Source organism: Salvia hispanica, chromosome 4, assembly GCF_029641045.1.
Source record: "Salvia hispanica isolate PSC_SH4W2 chromosome 4, Shi_PSC_v1, whole genome shotgun sequence".
Taxonomy (NCBI): domain Eukaryota; kingdom Viridiplantae; phylum Streptophyta; class Magnoliopsida; order Lamiales; family Lamiaceae; genus Salvia; species Salvia hispanica.
The window spans coordinates 51,982,649-52,007,933 of record NC_142695.1 but is presented as its reverse complement, the minus strand read 5'-3'; the positions used below and the strand labels follow the sequence as shown (position 1 = coordinate 52,007,933).

The following is a 25,285-nucleotide window of genomic DNA, read 5'->3' as shown; positions in this document are numbered from 1 at the left end:
GCGGACGATGCGCGGAGGATACCCATCGTCCGCCACTGTGGACGACGCGGACGATGGGTAACGGACGATGCGACGCGTTTCCGTTTTATTTTTTAATTTTATTAAATTTTCAAAACCTATATATTCCTTTTCACTTCATTTTTCACTCACTTCACTCTCATATTCACACTTCACGCTACATTTTCTACATTTCAAGCAAAATGGATTCCGGAGATTATCCGAATAGTCCGATGTTCGGTGGTGCACGATGGCGGGGTACAGAACCCGACGAATACCAGTCATTCGACACCAACGCCGAGTACGATTTCGAATTCAGCACCGACTCGTATGGGTTGTCCGACATGGAGCCTTCTCCCCACCGCTCCTCCTCCGCCACCGCCCCTCCGCCGCCGCCGCCGCTCCCTCCACCGCCGCTGCGTCTGGGTCCGCCATCAAGAAGAAGCGGACCAAGGCACGAGCCCAGAAGTTGCCTACAACGGAGGTGTGTGAAGAGTTCGCCCCGGGAAGGACGAACTACTCCGACCCCGAATCCATCGTCTTGACGAGATGTTGGATTGATGTTTCAGAGGATCCGGCGTACGCCAACAACCAGAAGGTGACTGCGTATTGGGAGCGCTTCGCCGAGAAATACAACGCGGCCAAGCCGGCGTACGCGTACAAGCGCCACAGGGAGCAGCTCCGCAAGCACTGGGATCAAATAAAGAAGCAGGTAAATTTGTTCGCGGGGGAGTACGAGAAGTGCGAGAGGGAGCAGGGCAGTAGCGAGAATCTCGCAGATGTGCGGGATAAAGCGATGCAGTCGTACATTTCATTGTACGGCGATTTCAAGCACTACCAGTCCTGGGCGCTGCTGAGGGACAAGCAGAAGTTCGTTGGCGATGTGATTCCCCAATCGACGGCTGCGAGGAGGAGGGCGTCGAAGCGCACCCTCGCTGATTATACAAGTAGCGATAGCGGCGCGTCTCCAATGGACCTCAACAGTCCGGTGTTCGAGGATGAGAGTTCCGGCACACCGATGTCCTCCCGGCGCCCCCCTGGCGTCAAGGCTGCCAAGGGCAAGGGCAAGGCCACATCCTCCTCCGCCGCGCCGCCTGACCAGGCCCCGTCCCCGACCCCGAGTTCGACGCCGTCCGCAACTTCGACTGCGGCCCATGCCTACGCGGATTTGGCGGCCTCCTCCGACTACATGACGTTGTTGGAGGCGCACACCGCCCTCATGCAGGCGACCAACCCGGCTCAAATCAAAGGCATCCAGCGGATGATATATGCCCTCAGCCGCAAGTTGGGACTACTCTAGACTAGCCTCCTTTTTTTTATTTAGTGCTTTTTTTTTATTTCTTAATTTGTAACTTTTTTTAATTAAGTAAATTTAGTATTTCCCTTTAATGTTGTTGTTTTTATATGTTTGTTTTTATTTACATTTGCAAACCTAAAAATATAAATACAAAATAGAAGTAAAATGCTTAGGGCATCGCTTAGGACGGGCTATAGTCCGCCCCACTACAGGTGGAATAGGAGGAGAATAAAAATGCTGACGTGGCGGTGCATAGGGCGTCCCACTGTGGATGCCGTTGTACATAAAACTGCTCCTGTTGTATGTGAATTAGTACAGGAACTATAACTCTCATTTTTTCCAAAATTAAGCTTGGTCAACTAATGGTGGCTTGTAGGACATCCACACTTTTTGAGGTGGATTCACCTATACAGAGACGTAGACAAATCAAATTTGTCTCAAGAGAAGTTATCAAAATGAATTAGGTTGTTTCCTGTTTTAATCATCAAAACACAGATCACCTTAAACTCTTAAGCATGGCTTGTTTTTCTGTCGACCCAACTTCATCTTTACTCCTCCAAAAGGTATTCATCTCAATCAACTCAAATTTTTTATATGTATTTTAGTATTTGTATGTGTGTTTTAGTATTCATCTATGATTACGAAATTATGTTTAATTCTCCAACTGGGCTCTAGGACCAACCATCACATGTCTTTAGACTCTAGTTTGTTTGTTTCTTAACTTTTTTTTGGTAGAAATATGTTGGCTTTTCAGTTCCCAAGACACATGCCTCCACAAGTATAGTTTCTGCGATCACACCTCAAAAATTCACGCGCGAGCCTTCCACAACTGGCACGGTAAGTAGTCAATCTGAAGGTTTTTGATACTATAAGCATTGGAGAATATTTTGGAATTTTTTCAATTTTTTAGGTGAAGAGTGGAATGACAATGACAGCAAAGATAGTGGCAAGAGCTTCAGAGAAAAGTCAGTTGAGGCCTGGTGACAATGTATGGGCCAATGTGGATGTTCTGATGACTCATGACGTATGTGGCCCGGGCGCCTTTGGAATTTTCAAGAGAGAGTTTGGAGAAAATGCAAAGGTCATTTTTGTAAAGCATGGATATGTGGATGATTGTTGGTAACATGCTGAGTTGTTTTGCTCCTTTTCTACATGTGCAGGTGTGGGATCGCGAAAAAGTTATAGTCATTCCGGATCATTACATATTCACAACGGATGAGCTAGCCAACCGTAATGTCAACACCTTGAGGGAATTTTGTACCGAACAAGATATCAAGTACTTCTATGATATTAAGGATGTTGCAGATTTCAAGGTTGGTAACTGGATGCTAAAATTCCAGTTTTTGTATAAAAAAGGACTGAATCTTGTTTTGCTTCTTAACATACAGGCGAATCCAGATTACAAAGGCGTGTGCCACGTCGCTCTTGCCCAAGAAGGCCACTGCAGACCTGGAGAGGTTAAATAGTGTTTTTCATACTATTTCAGTTTCCTTTTGTTGTTGAGAATTGTTATGATGTGTTGTTTGTTGTTCTTACAGATCTTGTTGGGCACAGACTCCCACACATGTACCGCTGGAGCATTTGGTCAATTCGCTACGGGAATTGGAATTACTGATGCAGGTTTTGTGCTCGGTACTGGAAAGCTTTTGCTTAAGGTAGTGAGTTTTTACTAAAGAATTAGTTATTGCTTGAATATAAGCCAACTAATATCATAAGCCTAACTTACAAATCATATGTGTATTTCTTTTTCGCTCATCGATTCGTTTGCAGGTGCCCCCGACTCTGAGATTCGTATCGGATGGTGAAATGCCTGATTGTGTGCTTGCGAAAGACTTGATTCTGCAAGTAAGTACGTTTATTATCATGTAGAGTTACAACCCACAATGCCTTGAGTTTGTCAACTTTTGTGTAGATTATTGGCGAAATATTTGTGGCTGGTTCAAGATATAAATCCATGGAATTTGTTGGGTCTACTGTTGAAAGCTTTACTGTAAGTTTATATCTCACGATTCGTAATTTAGTCACCAATGTGTGTTTGATTGACTGTGTTTCTCTATAGATGGAAGATAGAATGACATTGTGCAACTGGTCATTGAAGCTGGGGGAAAGAACGGCATCGTCCCTGCTGATGCTACAACCTTCAAGTATCTTCAGGTAGTGTGGCGTGCGTGACTTTGATATACACCATACTCTCAAAACACATTTCTTCAGTCATCACCACAAATACTAATATTTTGCACTTTATTCTTAGGACAAGACATCGGTGCCTTATGAACCAGTTTATAGTGATGGACAAGCAAGGTAGCACTTGCACATTTATATGCAGGTTTGTTTGAGATAAATGTATGCTAATAGCTCTCTCTCTTTTGAGTTTTGAATTGATTTCTCTCAGAATACAGCTTTGACATCTCAAAGTTGGAGCCCTTGGTGGCCAAGGTGAGCAATTAAATCTTTGACAAGTGTTAATGCATAGATACTTTATGACAGAGTTTACTCATTGTAAGAAAATATGATATAGTTTTAGAGCTATAGATGTGTAGAGAAAGTATGATATGTCTCTCTTATTTTGTGTATTTCCTTACTCAGCCTCACTCACCCGACAACCGGGCATCAGCAAGAGAGTGCAAAGACGTGAAAATCGACAGAGTATATATAGGATCTTGTACCGGTGGGAAGACAGAGGATTTCATGGCAGCTGCCAAAGTTTTTCTTGCTTCTGTAAGAATACTTTTCTTTTTCTATTTAGTTGGATATAGTATTATTTACAAACATGTTTGATATAGGAAAAAAAGGTCAAAGTCCCAACATTTCTTGTTCCTGCAACACAGAAGGTAATGTTTCAAGCAATTTTGAATAAACTAAATCTAAGCTTTCATCTATGCATCTTAAAACTGTAGTTTTTCAGGTGTGGATGAATATATATAGCCTTCCACTCCCAGAATCCGGTGGAAAAACTTGCTCACAGATATTCGAAGAAGCTGGTTGTGATACTCCGGCAAGCCCCACCTGTGGTGCTTGCATGGGAGGACCTAGAGACACCTATGCACGCATCAACGAGCCTCTGGCAAGTTGCACTATTTTCCTTTCTAATGAATAGACATTGTTATGAATGTCGTGTGATCCGTAGTTGTGACAGTTTATCAGAGAATACAACATTGTCTGAGTTACCTATTGATGATGGTACTTTGTATTCAGGTATGTGTTTCAACGACGAATAGGAATTTCCCGGGCCGAATGGGGCATAAAGAAGGCCAGGTTTACCTAGCTTCCCCTTATACAGCTGCTGCATCTGCACTAACTGGATTTGTCACTGATCCTAGAGAATTTTTGCAGTAAATTGTTTTGTTAATATCTAGAGTTGAAGCGTGTCACTTTATGATATTGCTAGTTGAGGCAAATTAAATAGCTTTAATATGTTTGGTATTTGTAATAAATTATTATAAACCAACCCCATATGCTTGTTGCATGTGTGTGAATGATATTGTGATAGTCATCTTTTGATTCCATATAAATAGCATAACATATTTACAGATATCCATGTTTGTGAATAGATATAATTTCTAAAGAGCTTATATGCGTGCTATTACAAATTTTCTAAAATTACAACAGTATATCTGTGCAATTAAGAGTATATAAATATACGTAATTGCAAATTATTTACATTGTTTTATTGTTTACATGAGATGTGATCGATTGCTGACTATTCCCATATTTTAAACTATAACTAACTAGAGATCATGTGGTCTATAATTTATCACGTGTAATTTTATTTTATTTTTTTAATTAAGAAAATAAGAAAAACTACCAAATTTAGAATTTTGAATTAAAATGTCAATATAGTGTTTTAAACATATCAATATGATGTCTTGAATATGTAAATACAATTTGGAATTGACATTTCATATATATTATATTGAGATATTATAAGCTAAATTGACATTAAACTGTTTCTAAAAAATACGAAAGTTGAAGAATTATTTTCAAATTTGGATATCGGAGCATATGTAACGATTATAATCTTTATAAAATTATTTTTAATTCGATACTTTATGAGCAACAATAATTTAACATAACCTGCTTGGCAATCATATGATCATATCTAGTATAAATGTTCTTGGTCCACACATTTTTTTAAATAAAAATATTACTCTTTCTAGTTTTTCTATAAAAAAAATCGTAGATATATTACACTCACAAGAGCAAAGAGCTCAGTTACTGTTACTGCTCCATCCTTCAGCCATGGCAGAGATCAATTCAACGGCCAACAACCGCCCCTTGAAAATCATAGCCGGAGCAGATGATTTCGGCAGCAGCCTCAAGGACGCGCTGGTCGCTCAGCTCCGCTCCCTCAACATCGAAGTCGAAGACCTCGGCACCACCAAATACTACTCCATCGGCGAGGAAATCGGCCGACGCGTCAGTGAAGCCGCCAAATCCAACTCCGCCACCGAAACCCGCGGCCTGCTCGCCTGCGGCACCGGCGTCGGCGTCGCCATATTCGCCAATAAATTCCCCGGAGTCTACGCCGCCACCTGCCTCACCGTCGCCGAAGCCCTGAACGCCCGATCCATCAACAACTGCAACGTCCTCGCCGTCTCCGGCATGTCCACCGCGCCGGAAGTCGCCGCCGATATCCTAACCGCTTTCCTCAACACACCGTTCAAATCTCCCTGCCCAGCCTCCGGATCCGAGCCGTGGCCAGCCGAGATCCAGACGTTCTTCGATGGATCCGTCGCGGAGATGTCCAAAATCAGCGGTGGAAACGCTCCGGCCGTCGATCCGCCGTGCTTCGTGTGCTCTCTGGCGAGATCGCGGCAGGAGAAGGATTTTACGCCTGTTGATGTGATGCCCGGTGGATCGATGATAATTCTGAGGGAGACGCCGACATCGGCGATCGTTAGGTTTAAGGGCGGCAGCGTGGAGCCGGCGCATCACCATACGTTCGGGCATGATTTGGTGGTGATGAAGGGGAAGAAGTGCGTGTGGAATCTGACGAAGAAGGAGAAGTATGATTTGGTGGATGGGGATTTTCTGTTCACGCCGGCGGGAGATGTGCACAGGGTCAAGTATTTCGAGGATACTGAGTTCTTCATCAAGTGGGATGGGCATTGGGACTTGCTCCTGGATGAAGATCTCGCTGCTGCAAATGCCGCCATTGCTGCTGAAATTAAGGACTGATGATGAAGATTTGTTGTTTGTGCTTCCTTGTAAATTCTTTCACCTTCTGTGAGATTTTCTCATTTGGATTTGGGTTCAAATTTGTGTTTTTTGCAATTTCATGTTTTTGCTATGTAAATAAATAAGCAGAGTTTGTCAAATTTGTCATTTCTTGGAATCCTTTTCAAATTTTCGTCGTGGCTAATTAGTATAAACAAGAAAAACAGAAATCCTAAATAGCACAAATAATAATTATAATAATAATAATAAATGGATAGCCTCAAATCAGTATATATAGAACGAACATGTTCCAGAATATCTAATTAATTTGCTTTCTTAAATTATGTAAATTAAGAAGAATAAGGTGGAAAACTATGACAGTAAGCGAAATACTCCAAAATTACTTGCCCTCAGATGCAAAATGGCAACTCATTCCGAATAGTGCTGCCCGTTCGACGATCCTTGTTGGCGAGGAGCTTGCCTATAGAAACCGTTCCCCCTCGGTCTGCTGTAAGGACGCTCAAACCCGTCTTCATTGCCCACCCTGCTGCTGAAACCACGCCCTCTCGTTCCCTGTATCTGGTAGCTAACCCTGCCTCTACCCCGTGTTCCTGTTCAAAACAATTCATCCATGATCAAGAACATCAGACATGATAGCTTGCTGCTATGAACTTGAGTTGTTTCAAAGGATAATTTGATAAGCGTTTGATGGTATTATACATACTTCCGCCTCGAATGGGATTGTTTCTGTTAGGTCTCCGTCCTTCAATGTAGAGTTCGTATCCACCAATATTAACCATGGATGCCTGAAAATATGGAAGTGCACCGGTTAATAACATTTAAAAGAGTCGTTCCAAACGATGCATAAAACTGAGGGAGATAAATAACAGCAAATATTCGGACCTTGACAGCATTCTGCACCCCGGAGATGTCTTCAAATTCAACAAAAGCATAGCATACATCTATATCCTGCAAAGATGAAATAGAATTTAGATATCAACTTGAAAAGTATGAAGGAGAAACTGGTAAGGCAGAAACAGACCTTTCGGGTTCTAATGGCAACACCATCTGGCCTCAGCTTTCCGAACTTTTTGAATTCCTCCCCAATTTCAGAAGCAGACATTGTAGTAGGCACATTTCTTACGTACACCGACTTGACTTCCACTGTAGAAGAAATAGGAAGATAGAACGTGAATATATACTTACTGCCACCATCAAAGGCTTGCTTTCACGAACTGTGAAACGTGAATTTGAATTTTAGAATCACCTTCATCTTCCATAGCTATTGTGTCTTCGAAGGTTTCAGTTCCAGACCTTTCCATTTGGTTTGATGATGCAGCTGGTGGCTGGCTAGGGACTTCAGGCCCGTGTTGCCAATCTGGCGTAGTAGGCTTGTTAAACGAAGGTTGAGAAGTCACTGCTGGAACAGGCTGCCCCTTAACCTGTAACTACAGAAATCACAAGAAAAAAAATAATAGAGGTATAATGAGTTCACACTTATTTGAGCAAATGGAATTGTGAGACTTAGATGTGATAACATACTATAGAAGCATATGTATGCTTTTGTGGCTCCATTGCAGGCTCTTCGACAGGCGGCGAGAAATGGTCAGGTACAGAGTTCATTGTTCCCTGAAGTGAACCATTCGAATGAACTGCAAAGTTCTCCTCAAGGATCTTCTCTGTTTCAGGGACTTGCTGTATATGTTCCTCTTGATAGTTATTGCCATTGATAGGGCCGTTCTCTTCAAGCTTTGCAGGCACTGTGAACTCCCTAGGCTGGATATTCCCACCCATCACATACGACACTGCAAAAGTATGCAACTATTTAACATCAGGTAAATTATTGGCTGTATCAGAAGGACGAAATAGTTAAAGAAATAGTTAATCATATTGTGTCACCGACTTTCAGCATTTTCTTGAAAATATCCCCAACGAATGCATTCACTACAAAAACTCTTAACTTCGAAAATAGTTTAAATGTTCTCCTGCTTGACTTAATCCGGCAATGGAATGATGAGTAAGCTCACTGAATTCTTAGGTGGATACCGTGGGTTTTTATTCCACCTCACCCACTAATTGGTAGCGTTTTGCAGAAAAAGAAACCCACCCTTGTCACTCTAATTTAAGTGTTTTTCCTGGGAAAGCCATTTAGTGGGTGACGTGCAAAAAAAAGATCCACCTCAATCAGAAACAATCCACCCTAGAATGGGCAAATTGACTCATTGTTCCATTGCCAAATTATGTCAAGTAAGGGCATAAATCAAAGTTCAGGGTTTTTTAAGTGAACATTAATTGAGTACATTTTCAAGAAAATGCAAAAGGTTGGGGACACAAATGTGATTGCCCCTTAAAAATGACAGATTTCAATAAACGGACCTTGTTCTCGAACTATAGTTGGAGAATGGATCTTTTGATCGAGATTGCCCTGAGGTAAATAGGCAATTGGATGGTGCAGAGCTAGCTCGTCGTCAACATAGTGGAAGATATCATTCAAAACAAAATATCCTTTCTCTTGAGGTGCTAGGAAAAAGGTTTCCACAAACTTTTTCCTCACATTGTAACCCTTTAAATGAACTGAACCCGAAACCATCACTAGAACACCACCATTCCAAGATTCTAAAGAATGTGCAGTCTTGACTTCTATAGCCGTATAGCTCAATGACATGACAAGTTGATGAATTTGCTGCAACAATTTAAGAGAAGGGAGGGCTTAACATGTATCAGTTTCTAACAACAAATTAAATCTGCAAGTATATTACATTTTACACTGGTCATTCTATAGAAGTGTTATATATCATGTGACATGTTGGGTTCGATCATTAGAATAGTGTGTTTAGCAGAGATGTTCATCCAGTAACCACAAACAAATAGAGATAGGGACAGAGTTCCAATCTATTTACACAATTTAAAAGATTGAACTAATACTTACCATAAGATATCAAAAAAATTGTAATAGTAGTAGTAGTAATATTTAGAATCCATCATGAAATATCAGAAATACTATAAGTAATGTAGATTATGTTGTCATCTTATGCTTGGAATGCCGTTAACCAGGCCAAGCCTGCAGAATACAATCTCATGTCTAATGGATTTTAACAGCACAATGTTGATTTAGAAAGAGCTATATGGTAAATCCACTTATGATGATAGATAAGAAGCGAGACTGTATCTTAACATTATTAGAGCAGAATCATACAAAAAAGGATTACATGCATCATAATATTGAGTTATTGATAAATGCAAATTGCAAAGAATAAATTAACTACTCCAATCTGTGGTATGCTGTATGCACATGATAAAAGATTCACAAAAGTTACCAGCATAGCACTAGCAGTTTCTCGTGTGTTCCCTTCAATTCGAAGCATGGTGCTGGAATCACTGTAAAACTGATGCACAAAATCCGGTTGATTCTGTAGCATCTGATAGTACTGTCCAACAAAGTATGTACCCACCTAGAAAAAAAAAATCAATAATATCCATCAATGATTCGATCACATATATATGATCTATAAAACCTTTTCCTATATTATTCAGGGGACATTTCTTCTACAGTCCCACCTCCCAATAGATGGAACACGGTTGAAAAAACAGACTTGAAGAATCAAAAACATACTACAATACAACAGTAGCATAGTTATGCATCTGCATTACAATTGAGTTACAATTGAGAAATAATCACATTAGCCTGTGTCTCTATCCCTTTATTAGAATCTTTTTTTGTTCTGTGTTGAGACCAGGAACTTTACTAGCATACTGCATGATACTAAAACCTCCACATTCCCATCAAAAAAAGAGAGACCTAATGCAAAAGTAATCTTCATTTGGGCAACAGGGCCTTAAATGCATAATAACCGATTACAAATCCGCAAAATACATAAACACAACCAAATTATGGCCCAAAATAGTCTACACAGAAAACAATATACCAACTTCTCAATTCTCAAACATAAACCAAAGCTAGATACTTCAAAGACAGAGCCACATTTGTACATACATTTAAAAACATCTATTCACTAAAATTCACACGGTACAATCTGGTATTGCACCGCATGCTCCTCCAGTTGTACAGCGCCAAAAACAGACAGGAAACATATGGAGTAACCAATAAGCCTAAGGGTTTAGAGAGAGAGAGAGAGATAAGACCTGTGCAGCAGTGACGGGCAGGGGATAAGCCGTGGCCATCGCGAGATAAAAAACCCAGATTCAAACGAGAAACCCCAGATCTAGAAACCCCAATCACCAAGATCTATAATTGATAAAAAAATCAAACCCAATCAATCCCAACCAAGGCACATCCAGTTTCGGGAATTCACATTAGCCCCCTTCGTCAATTCGACCATGAAACACACTCACACGCAGACAGTTGCTCTCAGTTGTGGTGCTGCTACTGATGAGTGTGATCTCTGTGTGTGTGGATTTGACTCTTGCGCTGCTGGTATATGCAGTGTTACCAAAAAAAAAGACTACAACTTTTTTGTATTGTTTTTATTTATTCGCATCTTTTTCACCATCCATTATTTCTTTTTCGTAGTAATTTTTACATTTATACTACTAATAAATGCACTTTTATTTTTATCCAAACAGGGGCGTTTTACAAATCATTAAAAATCTTGAAATTCTGAAGCTATTTAAATGGTAAATAAGCATTTGTCTAAAAGGGGATAATAGTAGATATATTTAGTAAAAGATCATATAAAAATAGTACCCATTAATTGTGCTTCAGCATATTTTTCCAGTGTTCTAAAAATACATAAACATTCCACATCTCATTTCGAAGAACAAGCCTTGAAATTATGGAAATGTTTTGAGAACAAAGGTGCATGAACCATTATTCTCAAATGAGTCACACCAATAGTAAATAAGTATTCCAAGCGTACATTTAGACTGAAAAGAATGAAATAAAAGAAGGTTATGACTATTGCTCATAGACATTAGTGATTAATTAACATGTCTTTTTACTACTTTCTGCATTAGCTAGCACACAGGTTGGTTTTCCGATGGAATCCTCGCGGTATGTTGCCCTTTCTCTTTTGTCGTCCGTTGGAGTTGGTCTTTCTTTTACGCGTGCAGGCTTCTTGGACTCAGTTAGGTGCGTGTGAAGTCGCACATTCTGCGTCTCCCGATCTTGTGTTGATCTTACACCTGTGGTCTATCTAGCATGAATTGTGGCTCTTTAGAGGTGAGAGTAGTTCTCTCGTAGATTGTGTATTGCTCATAGTGATGACTCCATTTCTGTCTGAGAGAAATGAATCCAAAGTTGATATTTCAACAGCAAGGCAATGAAAACTAGTGATCAAAGTGAAAACTAGCAAAACTCAGCATTGAAACTACTTGAATAGGAAATATAGGATCAATTGAAACTGTCATGGAGTTTCATTCTTTAGTTTTGTTTAGAAGAGCACAAATATGAACAGTCGAATGCGAGAACGATTTATCAGCAGTCAGAGGCTTCAAAGCAGGCTACATGAGAGGAGACCAGCAATGCATTCAAACAGATTTGTGAACAAGAAGAGCATCTAGAACCATGAGTTTTGCAGATCAGGAAATTACTCACTTCTTGCTTGAGTAAAGATAGAATTTTGTTTTCAGGGTCTCAAATCTTGGAGATGTAAACATGCAAGTATATAGTTAAACACAATGCAAGAATTTTCTTGGCTTTGTTTCTATGATTGTCTTTGCCAATATGATGTGCTAATTTATGGAATACAACACTCTTGGTACCATCTGTTATCATCTTCTTAAGTTGGGAAGATTATATCTTTCCTGTTGGGATCCAAATGCAAAGTCAGTTTCTAAGTATTTGGATTCAAAATCTTGTTGGTTTGCATTGGGAGTTGAGAGAGGTGCTCTGTCTGATGCCATTTGACTAGGAATAAAGCTGCTCAGAAAGACTGAATTTTTCACAAGCTGGAAACAGATTCACAATTTTGGCCCTTCTATGACTATGGGTTGGATCTTTGTCAACATTTGACCTAGACAAACACACAACACAATACACATAGAGGAGTGTGCTTTTTCTTAAAAGCATAAAATCATTGAAGAATTATTGAAGAAAAGAGACAAGAAAATCACATGGTGAATGGAATAATAGGCCAAAATCTGTTTGGTACTACTCAATAGCAAGTTGATGGTGCCATTCCCTTCCACAACCAAAACATTATCATATCATATCTCCCTCCATTGCTGACCATAAGTAAGTTCTTCAACAAAAGTTATAATAATATCCCCAACTTTTACCAGCCACAAAATGAAATCAACAAATCTACACAAGCTAAAAAACCGACTTAGACTAATGAAATCTACAATGTAGATACAACAACAGTTAAGTTTGATTTCAAACTTAACACACATTCCTTAGCAGAAGGAAAAAACCAGCAGTGGTTTTCTAGTTTGTGTAGTATCAAAGACAAAACTGCTCCCCGTTCGAAATACTTGTCGGTGTTTAAAGAGTCCTTAGGCCCTTAGTAATCTGCAGAGTGAAACATCAATGCATTAACATAGGGGGAAAAAGAGCATATGATCATCTCAAACAAGATTCAATAATCAAGAAAACATGTTGCAGCTATTTGAATGCTTTACCATCTTTTTTCTTCAATAAACCTCTTGCAAAGAGCAAGCAAATGACCAAAAACCCCACTCCTGCTGCCCCTCCTACTATGATAGCCACTGTCTTTCCTGTATTAGGCTCTCCCCCTAAAATAAACAATGAAAATCCAACTTGCATTAATGAAATCTAAGCTCAACAAACATCTACTTCATACTGGCAAATCATTAAAGCCCACATGTGAACACCTCCATTATTAATACTCATAAGCACATATCTCATGAAATAATTTACTAATAAATTAGTTTAAAGAAAGGAAACAAGCTCACAAATCAATGATGGAAAAGCCTTAAATTAGTATCAACAACATTTATACCCACCCCTACTCAGCATTAAATAAACAAAATCAAGAAAACATTGAAGAAAATCAAAAAACAAGACTAGTACCTGAAGATGAAGATGAAGATGGAGATGAGTAGGAAGCAGAAGATGATTTCTTGGGGATCCCATTAGGGTAAAAGCTATAGCTAATGAAACACTTGTGAAGATAGATTTGACCAGAGATGGAGCTCCCACACTCAACCTGAGATTTCTGGACAGCATTTTTCACACACTCCACACAGTCAGAAGCCCCCACATCACCTTCACATTGCCCCAACACATAAACATCCTGATAACTGGTGGTGAAAAACCCACCATTTCCACCACTCATCCCATTCTCAAGTGAATTTAAAGCAGTATCCCTCTTCTCCTCAAATCCAGCCCCACCAACATTAGTCCCACTACAGCTTTTAAACAGCATTTCCATCCCAGAAATCTGGGCAAAACCTGCAACCTCATAGAGCATGTAGCAGCCATAAAGCTGCATTCTTGCTGCAATAGGCTTGCCACAGAGCTTGTCTATGAGTATGGGCAGCCTGCTCACACAGCTGTAGCAGTCAACATTTGATAAATCGCCCCTGCATTGGAAAAGGCCAGAGATTGAAGACTGCCCACTGCCAGTGGATGTCTTGTAGAACTTGGACTTTGAGGATTGTGAGAGAAGGGTGCCATACAAGGAGGAGAGTGCTTGACCATACACTCCTGTTGGATCTGATAGAGACTGCTTCGCACAGCCCTTGTACACTATGTTGGTGAAATCAGGTGCAGATTTGGAGGGAGGGATGAGGCTAAGAGAGGCTAAAATGAGGAGGAGAAGTGGGATGAGACTCATTGGCTGAATCTTGATGTTTCAAATCATGCTCTTTTTTTCTTTTCCTTTTCTCTTTTTTAGGCTCCTTCACCTTGAAATGTTTGGCTTGTTTGTGCTGGAGGTTTAAAGATTGGATTTTGGGAAGGTTGGGAATGTGGGTTTTCAATGAAGAATGAGGAAAGGTTGATGGGCTGGATTCTTGGTAACAAATCTTGTAGGTTAGGTTTTTTCTAGTGTAGAAATAGGGTTCACTTTATATTTATCAGAAGACTTCTGCTTCACTGATATATATCTGGCTCTTTAAAGGGAGATGAATTGAAGTAAAGAATCTTGGTTTTGGGGGAGTGCTAGTTTAAGGAGTATTTAATTTTGTTTTTGAATAGTTGTAACTGAGTTTGAATTTGAATATAAAATGTGTAATTCAATCTTATCTTTTGTCGATTGGCATACAAAAGGAGCGTGTGGGACTTAATGCAGTTTGGGTGTATATGTCATGACAACCTTAGCAAGAACAGTGCATTTATTTATTGACAAAAACCAAAGCCAAAAAAGAAGAGGAGGGAAGAAGGAAAGAAATACTGATATGAAATATATATTGTGAATTAATACAAAAATTATCTTGAAGTCTAGAAAGTTAGCTGTATATACAATGAATTGTATAGAATAAAACGAATATCTCACTTAGAGATGATGCAAACAGTGGCCACTTTGCAGTGATTTTTCTTCTATTTTTTAGTACTATAATATTTTATTTTAATTTTAATTTATATGTATTTTTTTAGTAGTCTACACTATTTTGTGTCTCTACGGTAATCGGTAATCTATTGAGATTTGTATTCATGTCACTTATTTGTATCTCTGCGTTCCTCTTTTAAGAAACAAGTTGTCATTATAAAATATAAATGGTTAATTATTTTTCTTAGACAAACACAAAATATCCGTTAAGGTATAAATTGTGTTGATTATGTATTACTACTTAATTGAATCAATCATGAATTAATTAGAGTGATTTAGTGCATTGTCTCATGTGATCAATGCGAACACGTGCAAGATTAACGCTTCTTATAGAATTGAGTCGATGGCATTGTTCTATTTTTTCGTGTCAATTATTTGCATCTGTGTAACAAATCTATGGAGACAATTGAATAAATATACTACTACTAAATATACTAATCTATGGAGTACTTAGTAGAAATGAGTAATTTATTTAGTCTATATGATGTCTACTGAATCAAATGTTAGTGTCGCAATAGATTAATTATGTTCCATTTCGATTACTCCGTGTACTTCTCTTTGGGCCAGCCCAAACATAGGAGTACTACTGTATGAATTCTATGGGAAAGTAATCAATATGCATTGTTTTATGGAAAATTTGGGTGTGAATATGAAGCTTGGGTCAGTGGAGTTGGACGAGGCTCTAAGAGGGATGATGAATTTGTTGTTATGGCCGATTGAGGATAAATTCATGGTTGTATGTGCCCAAATTGGAATCGGCATTTTCTGACCACTTTTCTGCAAACACTACACCTGAAAAAGCCTAAGATCTAATCAAAAAACCTACTTGAATTGTTGAGCCGCACCGTTGAACCGCCGGTTTGGACCTGTTGGAATATTAAAATATAAACTTGATTTTGTAATGGAAATATCTAAATATTATGTAGAATTGGCTAGAATAGGCGTGAGAAATATATAGATATTTTTAGTAGAAATCTCTAGAATGTAGTAAAATAATAAGATTTTTATGGAGAAAAATCTAGATATAAAATATTCAAGAATCGAGTAGAATAATTATCGAGTATAAAATGACATAGTTGTATCATTTTCTATAAGCTGAACAAGTTGAGAAGTTTAGAAGTTTGAGAAATAGAGTATTCATTTGTTTTCCCACGTTACAACATCTTCTAAAACATATCTCATATATTCCACCCATCATCCTTTCAAATATTTCCTCCAAATTAAATTACTTCTCCAACATATATCTTATGAGTGATGATTTAGAGACATAATGTCTCGAAGCCATAATACCCCTATGTCACTTTGTCATAAGCCAAATTACAATATGGAATAATATACCCTTATTTTGAATTAAATAATAATTGAATAAATAAATATATATCAATTAATCATAAAAGAAAATGACAATTAATATCAAATTACTATCTTTTATCTAAATATACATCAATCAAATTATTATCAAAAGTTAACTCATATCAAATCTTTATTTTGATCCTATAAGAACTCAAGCAATTAAATTGATTTATTAATTTTATAAATATAAATTCTAGATTCAATAATATTTTGTAATAATAAAATTAAGAATGAGTATTAAATCTATTAAGTACCTATAAGTATAGAATTTAAAAAATTTAATTGTATAATGTATTATTTAAATAAAGTTTAAATTCATTATATTAGATTTTTTTTTTTTAAAAATGATGATTGAAGTTAGAAAGAATATTTAAAAAATTTATCTTCATTGGAGTATTTAAAATTTTGAAATTTATATACATTTCCCAAACAAAATAGTGGAGTATAAAATTAAAGCCAATATAATGATGCAGCGGATTAGACAGAGAGATTGGAGATGTGGTGAGATGATTAGAGTATATATTTGCTTAAATCAAGCCATCCATATAAATACACACAACGGTTTGCGTTAAAATGACAACCCTTCTTAAAGTGACACCGTGACACCACTTATACAGCAATATTATAAACGCTACACAGCAATATTACAAACACTACACAGCAATCTATAGATTGCTGTATAGTGTGTCGGATATTGCTGGACAAGAAAAATTGTTGTATAAAGACCATCAAATTGTTGGCCGTCTTTTTTGGGGGTCTTCTTTTTGCCACGTGGCAGCTTATTATTCGTCCACGTGTACAAATGATTGGCTAGAAATGGTGGTATGGTGTTATTTTAAGGGGTGGTGGCATGACAAACACGGATTTTGCATGTTTTTAAGAGCTAGATTTAACTCGTTTTAAATGTCAATCATGAAAATTATGTTCTTAAATTGCATATGTTATACATTTGGTATTTTTGATGTGTTTGTTGATAAATGATAGAAAAAGATAGAAAAAAGTGAAAAAAAAGGCCAAAGTGCAGCAGACTCTATTCGAGCCTATTCTACCAGCGATTTTGAAGTCCAATCAGTTCTTAATGCATACCATCTCTTCGTCTTCGAAAGAGCTTCGCGTGGATATCTCGCACGTCTCAATCAGAGTTCTGTGGAGAAAGTTATGGCTATTCTACGAACATTGCACAGTGCAGTCAAAGCTGGCGGAAATTTACGGAAGAAAAGAAATTAGTATATTGTGAAGCCCAATCTCTCCTATTTCTTGAAGATCACGAAATTATCAAAAAAGAAACCTTTTTTCCAACCTATAAATACCTCTAACCTAATTCATAATCTCTATCTCAGAGCATCCAATCCTTCCCCCTCTACACATTCATCCATCCCATATTCCACACATAACCATTCATCTTCCATTGGAGCGGAGCTCTGCAGATCCAGGCAAGAGAAGACTGGAGATCGAAGATTCAACCTTGGGTTTTATCTATTTCTTTCATGTCTTGTACTTTATTTGTAGTTTTTACTTGTCTATGAGTAGAACAACTTTTATGGATTTTTTGGTGAAGAATTAAATTGATTTTCCTTGTTAGCTCTTGTAGTTATTTGATTTATCCTTGTGTCTTCTATATTCAATTGGTTAGCTACCTCTTGAATACATGTTAGAGTTGATTAGAGTACTCGTGAGACGAAATGGTTGACTTGGACAAGGGATAATTCACACTTTAATTCAATAAAACTCGGGAGAGTTGAGGTTTCATGTGAGGTCATTGGTCTTACAATCTTTTAGGAGTTAGGTCTAAGAATTAAAAGGAGACTTCAATTATTACACCTAATCTACAGATTTCTCACCTCGGGAGGGGGTTTAATCTAGTTAAGTGACCGACTTAATAACTCTAGAGACCGTAATTCAAGGAAGTCAATTGTGTTTTGAATCCTAAAATTCTACATTCATTAGCCCGTTTCGTATTATTTGATTTTATGCTTTCTTTTATTTGTTCATTTACTTTCAGTCTAGCTTTAACAAACCAAACCAAAACTTTGTGTCTCTAAATAGTATATGATGTTTAGTATATGGTAGTCAGTTGCAATCTTATTCCCTGTGATCGATATCCCGGTACTGACCTTTAACTATACTATATCTACCTTGTATGCAGGTATTTTTAGTGCTAATAAATAGTGCATCATGGCACCCTAACATGCCCCTACACACAACTTTCCTAAGCAAGTAATTCTTAAATATAAATAAATGTTTTTATATGCACAAGGTAATATGGTATATGTACAAAATATTTATTTAAATAAAAATATAAAACAATCTAAAATGACTATTTTAACCTCCATTGTCATTATGTCTCTAAAACATTTCTCATATCTTATATATCCCAACAGAATCGGTGAACCGCTGGTTCAGGTTTCTCAAATTCTTGAACCTGAACCAAACCGTCCCCCAGTTTGAACCGTCACTTCCGGTTCCGGGTTACAAACTGGCAGTTAACTGCCGGTTCGGTTCGGTTAGTGCATGCCTAGCTATGATCAAACTCTAGGGCGATGTAAATTCGATTCTTAAAATTTTATGCTTCGATTTTTCTCTTTGGTACATTTTATAACAGTGTAAGTATCACGGAGACTATTATGACATTACCCTAATGTGAGATTTAGTCTTTGATTTGAGTGTAGAGTTGTTTGTGTATACTATGTTTAGTAGATTCTCCTCCAATCTTAACAACTTCCTCCATTCCCAATTTGTCAAGGATATAGGGGAAAATTTATTCTTCCATTTCCCTCAATCAATTCTCTGATAAATTTGTGATTCTTCAGACAATAAAAGACACTATTTGATTTGATGAATATAAGGATCTAAGATTTTTGTGCTACACTTACTTTGGAAATATAGAAGAAACATATTCCTTAAAAGACATGATTTGCCTTAAGGTGCTGTTCCAACCTATATTTTCTCACACGTAAAGCTGCTAATTTTTAGGCTAAAATTTTAATCAAGATTTCATCAATATGGCCCAACATTTGACATGTGAATATATTTTTTTTTCTAACAGTAGTATTAGATCAATCAAAATTAGTACATATCAGATTGAAAAGGTGGTTTGGAAAACTTTGACATAGTATATAATCAAAACAAATTCTGTTCCAACCTATATTTTCTCACACGTAAAGCTGCTAAATTTTTAGGCTAATATCCTTAATTTTAATCAAGATTTCATCAATGGCCCAACATTCGACATGTGAATATATTTTTTTTCTAACGGTTGTATTAGATCAATCAAAATTAGTACATATCAGATTAAAAAGGTGGTTTGGAAAACTTTGACATAGTATATAATCAAAAAAAATTCAAATATTGGTGTGTTGTTATACTTTCGGTTTTTGAAAGTGCAAGTCATGAAATGAATATAAATAGTTATATTTAAATTAAGGGGTAACTGCTTTTAAAGTCACCAACTTTCTATGAATTCCGGTTTTTCCCACGAATTTTAAAAAGTTCGTGTAATATCACGAACTTTATTGTCGGTTGCCATTTTCCCATGTCAAGTTTTCCGTTCTGATTCAAACTGTTCGTTTCCTATTAAGACAATGTCCAAATTCTTTTTTCTTACTGTCGTTATCTTCGTCTTTGAAATGGTACAAGGTCGCACAAAGGTCGCAGCCTTCATCAAATGGTCATAACTTCTTCATCCGAGTTCCGATTGAGGCGTACAAGGTACCCACGCGAAGCTATTTCAAAGACGAAGATAACGATAGTAAGAAAAAAGAATTTGGACATTGTCTTAATAGGAAACGAATAGTTTGAATCAGAACAGAAAATCTGACATGGGAAAATGGCAACCAACAATAAAGTTCGTGATATTACACGAACTTTTTAAAGTTCGTGGAAAAAACCGGAATTCATAGAAAGTTGGTGACTTTAAAAGCAGTTACCCCTTAAATTAATACTGTAGTATTTTTTATATTGTTGTTTGGTGTAATTCCGTACAGTGGTTTATATATATTGAGTGGGGGATGTGATCAAATGAAAATTCTAAATATTGTACAAACTCAAAACTACGATTTGGACTATTGAAAAATGTCAACAGGTCAAAAAAAACATCAACAGGAAAATGTCAACAGAATTTCAACGGTAGTCAATGATTGATGTTGTGTTGATACTGTGTTGACATTAAAATCTTGAAACTTTACACTATGTTTATATTGTAGTATTTAAACTGTGTTGAAGTTGTGTTGAGGAGTTTTGAGTTTGTATAATATATAAGTTTGTATTTTATCACAACCTTATTGAGGGGTTGGTGTGATTCTAATTTAAATAACGTTTTGAATCTCAATTTGGTCTTGAATATTGCTTTAATTATTGAATTTTGGAATTTATAGTATAATATCAAAACAATACAATAATAGTACAAGAGAAAGGGCCTTTTGACAGTAAAGGAGGTCTCTAATTACGTAGGGTACCAAAAATAAATAATACTAGTAAATCAAAAGGAAAAGTGAGGTTACAAGATTCTTATCATATGTCTCAAAGTCACACAAACGTGCTATGAAATGCTCTTTTAGCAAAGAATTTGGTGCTTTACTCACATCTTTTTAATGCTTTTTTTATTTTATTTTTTTATATCAATTTTATCTATCTATTCACACAGAATTTGATGGATTTGAATTACATCAATCGTGATTGATTCCTTATCACACTTCTTGTTGATGTTTACCAAAATTAAATCCATAGTTCACTTTTTAATTCAATCATCACTTGCAAAATAGCACTGAGCCATAACTTCGGGAGAGAATGTGCCTCCTCACAAAGAGGTCAGGCCTCAGGGCTTTGTACGTGATAGTTAAATTGTTTTACAATGAAGAGATAAAATCTAATGAACTCCTCCACAAGTTATAGAGAGTGTATCAGATCAGATCAAACATACACCAATTTTAAAATATTAGTATGAATCAAAATTTTGGATACAAACTTATCCTCCTAAAGACTATATTGATTATTGGAAAAATTCTTGTGGATGAAGTGGTCTCAAGCGACACGACTTTAACATTATGGGAGCTAATCAAACATCCAATTCGCCACTTTTAATACAGAATATTATGATCATCCTAGAAATAATATATATTCTCTTCGACAAGGAAATATGTTTGGAATCCAAGGTCCTAGGTTATTAAAATCTTACTAATAAATCCTTTGACCATGAAGCCACGTGACCAGTGTTATCTAATCATGTGAGATATATGGATTAATCTATTTAATTGAAAATTATATTCCTTAAGCTATTAGAGTTAGAATTTGGCTCAAAGAATTAAAAAATTTCCGTAGTTATTTGTACATTTTCAAGAATTTATTTTAGAAATATGAACTAGCTAGTCTTGTCTTGTGACATCTTTTGTGGGACGAATAGGGTATATATAATTTAAGAATATCGATATCAAATTATACTCCTTATATAGTAATTCATTGTTATAATAAACTAACATCTAGTAAGTCATTTTGTATTTTTACATCTATATATATGGAATAAATATGCCACGTCGGAGCATATTCCCCCAAAATAAAATGGTTTAAATTATGAAATATGTGGCCCACCAACATTTTCGGATTCACCTTCTACATTAGGAAATCTATATAAACTAACTCTTATTTCTGGATGTTGTAATCTACCATCAGCATACCCATGCTTAATTCTGTCTGTTTAATTCATCTCAATCCATCCATATCTAGGTTTCTTCACTCTTAATTATCCATCCTCTTGAAAAAATATACATATATGTTGGTATGCTAATTAGTGTACTAATCTTCCCATCAATGAAGGCTGGGACAGAAAACAATGATGCAAAACATGGTTCCTCCTCAACAACAACACCATCCTCCTATTGTAATTCCCTCAATTCCAAAACCCTTTTCTTTCTTTCCTTTTTTCTATTCATTTATTCAATCACAATTTTATGTTAGGACTGCATATGAATACAATCGTGGATATGTCAACAAAAATAATACTAATAATAAAAAATTATAGTATATGATGTGTGGCCACTCCATTTTCTCCCAAGACCATACACAATTGATGGAATATTTAGCCTTTTGAGCTTATACAATAAGTTACCTAATATTGATTCTTTTATTGAGCTAGGCTGAATAAGGATAGAAGCACTTCACATGGTAGGATAGCATTAGCATAGCATGTCATTATATATGGTTCTAAGTTCCCAAAGTTTGTCCAAAAATGGACATCAGTCTTATCTCTGCAAATTCAAAAATACCAAAATATTTCCTTGTTTAGGAATAGTGGTATTCACATTTCATTTCCACACCCCACATGGAGCACATATGCACCCACCTTTTTTCTATTTTCTGCAAAAATATCTATATCAGATCACCCACAAGTTCCATCTTGTGTGCCTTCATTTGATGCCATTTAGGTACATAAATCTCTACAAATTTTCTCATAAATTCATCTCACAAAAAAACCACACATTCTTCTACCAATTATTATGAGTGTATGATTGCTAGCTCAACCAAAATTTGTTCATTTTGAATTTTGTTAGTGTTTAATTGTTAATAAGTTATAGTCTTTATTTTTGCAGGATGAAATTACAAGCCCACAGATTTTCGAATCGGAATATTTCCTTCAAAACTCAGAGGTTGGTTCGAGTTCAAATTGGTGGTATAATAATGGTGAAGGAGGCAACAAGGCGGCCATGGCGGTGGAAGACGACATCTCCGCCTCCATCGATTTCAGCCTCTCTCCCTCCTTCACCGCCACTCACGATCAGTTACTAGGCGAGGCCGCGGCGGCGGAGGGATCGCTCTATCCGCCGCATTTGTACAACCCCGAGCAGCAGCCGGGGGACTACCTCCAGCCCCCCTGCGCGCTCGTGGATCCCGTGATCGGCCCGTACCTGTCCTCGGGCCACATGACGCCCTTGGACAGGTCGTGGCTGTTTCTCTCTGGGGTTCTCGGGTCCGATTTCTCGCACCACGAGATGGAATCCCAGGGCGCTGCCGCCGCGGCTTTCCATTGCTCCGCCGCTGATCTTCAGGTCAGTTCGATGGATTAGATAAAATTGAGTCCATATTTTAATTTTACGAGTTTCATGTTTTAGTAGTTAAATTGGTCAACTTTTGACCAATTCAATCTCGGGCCAAGTTAATAGCGAACAATTGAAATTTTTACAAATTTAATTTATTTGCATGTGAAGGCACTGAGTAGTAGTGAGAGTCAACATATGGTCAACGGAAGTCCAAGTAGGACTTTGGCGTCTGAGATTTCAAGCTTGGAAGATCCAACGTTTAAAGTGGGGAAAATATCGGCTGAGGAAAGGAAGAGGAAGATCCATCGATATCTCAACAAAAGAAATCAAAGGAATTTTAGCAAGAAAATCAAGGTTTTTTTTTAATTCTCTGATCCCTTGCATGTCTAACACGTAGAAAAAGCATAGAATATGGAAGAATTACATCAAGATTGAAAATGAAAAGGGAAAGGAACAGATCCTATTTTTTCATAAAAGAGAAATTGAGTCAAACAGGAACAGATGCAGATAAGAGATGGATGTTTGTGGATTTAGATTAAGACATCGTATTTCATTATCAAACATAATCTGCAAAATCAATTAGAATTTGTGATGTTTATTATTGCACGTGTAAAATGCAGTATGCATGCCGGAAAACGCTGGCAGACAGCCGGCCGAGGGTGAGGGGAAGATTTGCCAAAAACGATGAACTCGGGGAGGCGGATCTTGCAAGAAATTCCGGTAACAACCAAGATGACGACGTAGATGAAGATGTTAACCAGATGTTCCAAAACTCCATGCCTGATTACCACCACAAGGTATGGCCATGCATTCCAACTCATTTCGTCCCACTCAAAGTGACATAATTCTGACAATGAAAACGTCTGTCTCTCTCCTTTATTATCTGTTTACTTAATATAAATAGTAAACAACACATTCTTGAATTTTCTTCGATCGATATTGAAATAGTTGTATGTTAATTTCAGGCTGCGAAAGAAGAAGAGTGTATCGACCCATCGGAGTTATTTGCACAAATGAGTGAAGTGAATTCATTCAAATGCAACTACCCAATCCAATCTTGGATCTAATTAACCACAAGTATATCACTAATTTTCTACCACCTTAACATCATGTAGTATATATTTGTAACTTTTAGTTTACCTTTGTACGTATTTGTGCTGTTTCTGTTTGTCATATACACATAACACATGCTCTAGTTCTTGAATGATCATACACATATTTATCCTTTATTAAGTTGTGTCTTAGTATTTGATCTTTTGAAGCAGTCGAAATGTGTTTGGTTGAGTTCATAGCCAACTATTTTAAGCTTCGAATTACAACACAACGGTACTAAATCTATTGGTAAAGATTTCATCAAACCTATTTCCATACAACTGAAAGCATTATAACAATAATATATTTGATGCATTTTAAAACTAATACAATACATAATCCATTTTTTAAAATTATTTTTCAATTTTGAATTAAAGTTGATAGGAGTATATAGTAACTAGGAGTATATAGTAAGTATAAAGGTATAATGCAATCATATAGGAGATGCATTGAAAATATATAGAAGATGCAGGTTTAAAAAATTGTGAAGAATCGTCTTGAAATTACCTATATAAATTTCATATATATGATCAATCACTAGCTGATCAACAAAACAGTTCGAGTAGATTAATTGTTGCAAACTTGCAATCTTAAGATTAATGCTGCCTCAAAATGGCAAATGCAAATGACAAAAGTAAGAACAGTTAACAAAACAATCACCCAAAAAGAATCAATTTGCAAAACAAAACAAAAGAAAAATGTCAAAATTTGGTATGACAGTATCCAATTGAGCCTAAAAGTCAGGAGCTTTCATATAATATGCAGAGTACATGAATGGGTTGAACACAATTAGCCAGAGTCAACGACAGAGTTCTAATGATATTCTAATTATATGTCAGTAATCAAATTAAATTATAACCCTAGGTTATACTATAATTTTGTAACTTTTC

At 36.9% G+C, this 25,285-nt stretch overlaps 5 protein-coding genes across 7 annotated transcripts; 3 read left to right on the top strand and 2 right to left on the bottom strand.

The window, feature by feature from the left end:
* Nucleotides 1–1,712: 1,712 nt before the first annotated feature.
* LOC125196964 (3-isopropylmalate dehydratase large subunit, chloroplastic-like) lies at nt 1,713–4,826 on the top strand. 2 transcript variants are annotated; one of them, XM_089056139.1, is made up of 15 exons: nt 1,713–1,857; nt 2,030–2,131; nt 2,205–2,375; nt 2,455–2,607; nt 2,683–2,751; nt 2,833–2,949; nt 3,065–3,139; nt 3,207–3,284; nt 3,354–3,448; nt 3,546–3,595; nt 3,687–3,730; nt 3,881–4,012; nt 4,078–4,125; nt 4,200–4,358; nt 4,490–4,826. In XM_089056139.1, the coding sequence occupies exons 1-15, from the start codon at nt 1,810–1,812 to the stop codon at nt 4,628–4,630; spliced, it is 1,482 nt and encodes a 493-aa protein (XP_088912265.1). In that variant the 5' UTR covers nt 1,713–1,809; the 3' UTR covers nt 4,631–4,826. The 2 variants fall into 2 exon arrangements, with proteins under 2 accessions (XP_088912265.1, XP_088912264.1); XM_089056138.1 differs by having other exon boundaries at nt 1,714–1,857; nt 3,546–3,620; nt 3,694–3,730.
* A 644-nt stretch (nt 4,827–5,470) lies between these two features.
* LOC125194117 (DNA damage-repair/toleration protein DRT102-like) lies at nt 5,471–6,619 on the top strand. Its single transcript, XM_048092160.2, has one exon. It carries the CDS (start codon nt 5,534–5,536, stop codon nt 6,470–6,472), a length of 939 nt encoding a protein of 312 aa, XP_047948117.1. The 5' UTR covers nt 5,471–5,533; the 3' UTR covers nt 6,473–6,619.
* Nucleotides 6,620–6,688: 69 nt separating this feature from the next.
* Nucleotides 6,689–10,906, bottom strand: LOC125194116 (nuclear transport factor 2-like). The gene is made up of 9 exons (XM_048092159.2): nt 10,595–10,906; nt 9,769–9,903; nt 8,828–9,134; nt 7,994–8,256; nt 7,719–7,899; nt 7,494–7,615; nt 7,355–7,420; nt 7,176–7,257; nt 6,689–7,062 (listed from the first exon to the last, which is right to left on the bottom strand). Exons 1-9 carry the CDS (start codon nt 10,631–10,633, stop codon nt 6,881–6,883), a joined length of 1,377 nt encoding a protein of 458 aa, XP_047948116.1. The 5' UTR covers nt 10,634–10,906; the 3' UTR covers nt 6,689–6,880.
* Nucleotides 10,907–12,592: 1,686 nt separating this feature from the next.
* LOC125197340 (plasmodesmata-located protein 2) lies at nt 12,593–14,576 on the bottom strand. The gene is made up of 3 exons (XM_048096074.2): nt 13,443–14,576; nt 13,031–13,144; nt 12,593–12,920 (listed from the first exon to the last, which is right to left on the bottom strand). Exons 1-3 carry the CDS (start codon nt 14,206–14,208, stop codon nt 12,913–12,915), a joined length of 888 nt encoding a protein of 295 aa, XP_047952031.1. The 5' UTR covers nt 14,209–14,576; the 3' UTR covers nt 12,593–12,912.
* A 7,369-nt stretch (nt 14,577–21,945) lies between these two features.
* LOC125191822 (uncharacterized) lies at nt 21,946–24,532 on the top strand. 2 transcript variants are annotated; one of them, XM_048089243.2, is made up of 5 exons: nt 21,946–22,147; nt 22,857–23,312; nt 23,472–23,657; nt 23,924–24,100; nt 24,269–24,532. In XM_048089243.2, exons 1-5 carry the CDS (start codon nt 22,100–22,102, stop codon nt 24,368–24,370), a joined length of 969 nt encoding a protein of 322 aa, XP_047945200.1. In that variant the 5' UTR covers nt 21,946–22,099; the 3' UTR covers nt 24,371–24,532. The 2 variants fall into 2 exon arrangements, with proteins under 2 accessions (XP_047945200.1, XP_047945201.1); XM_048089244.2 differs by lacking the exon at nt 21,946–22,147 and adding an exon at nt 22,687–22,769.
* The last annotated feature ends 753 nt before the right edge of the window (nt 24,533–25,285 follow it).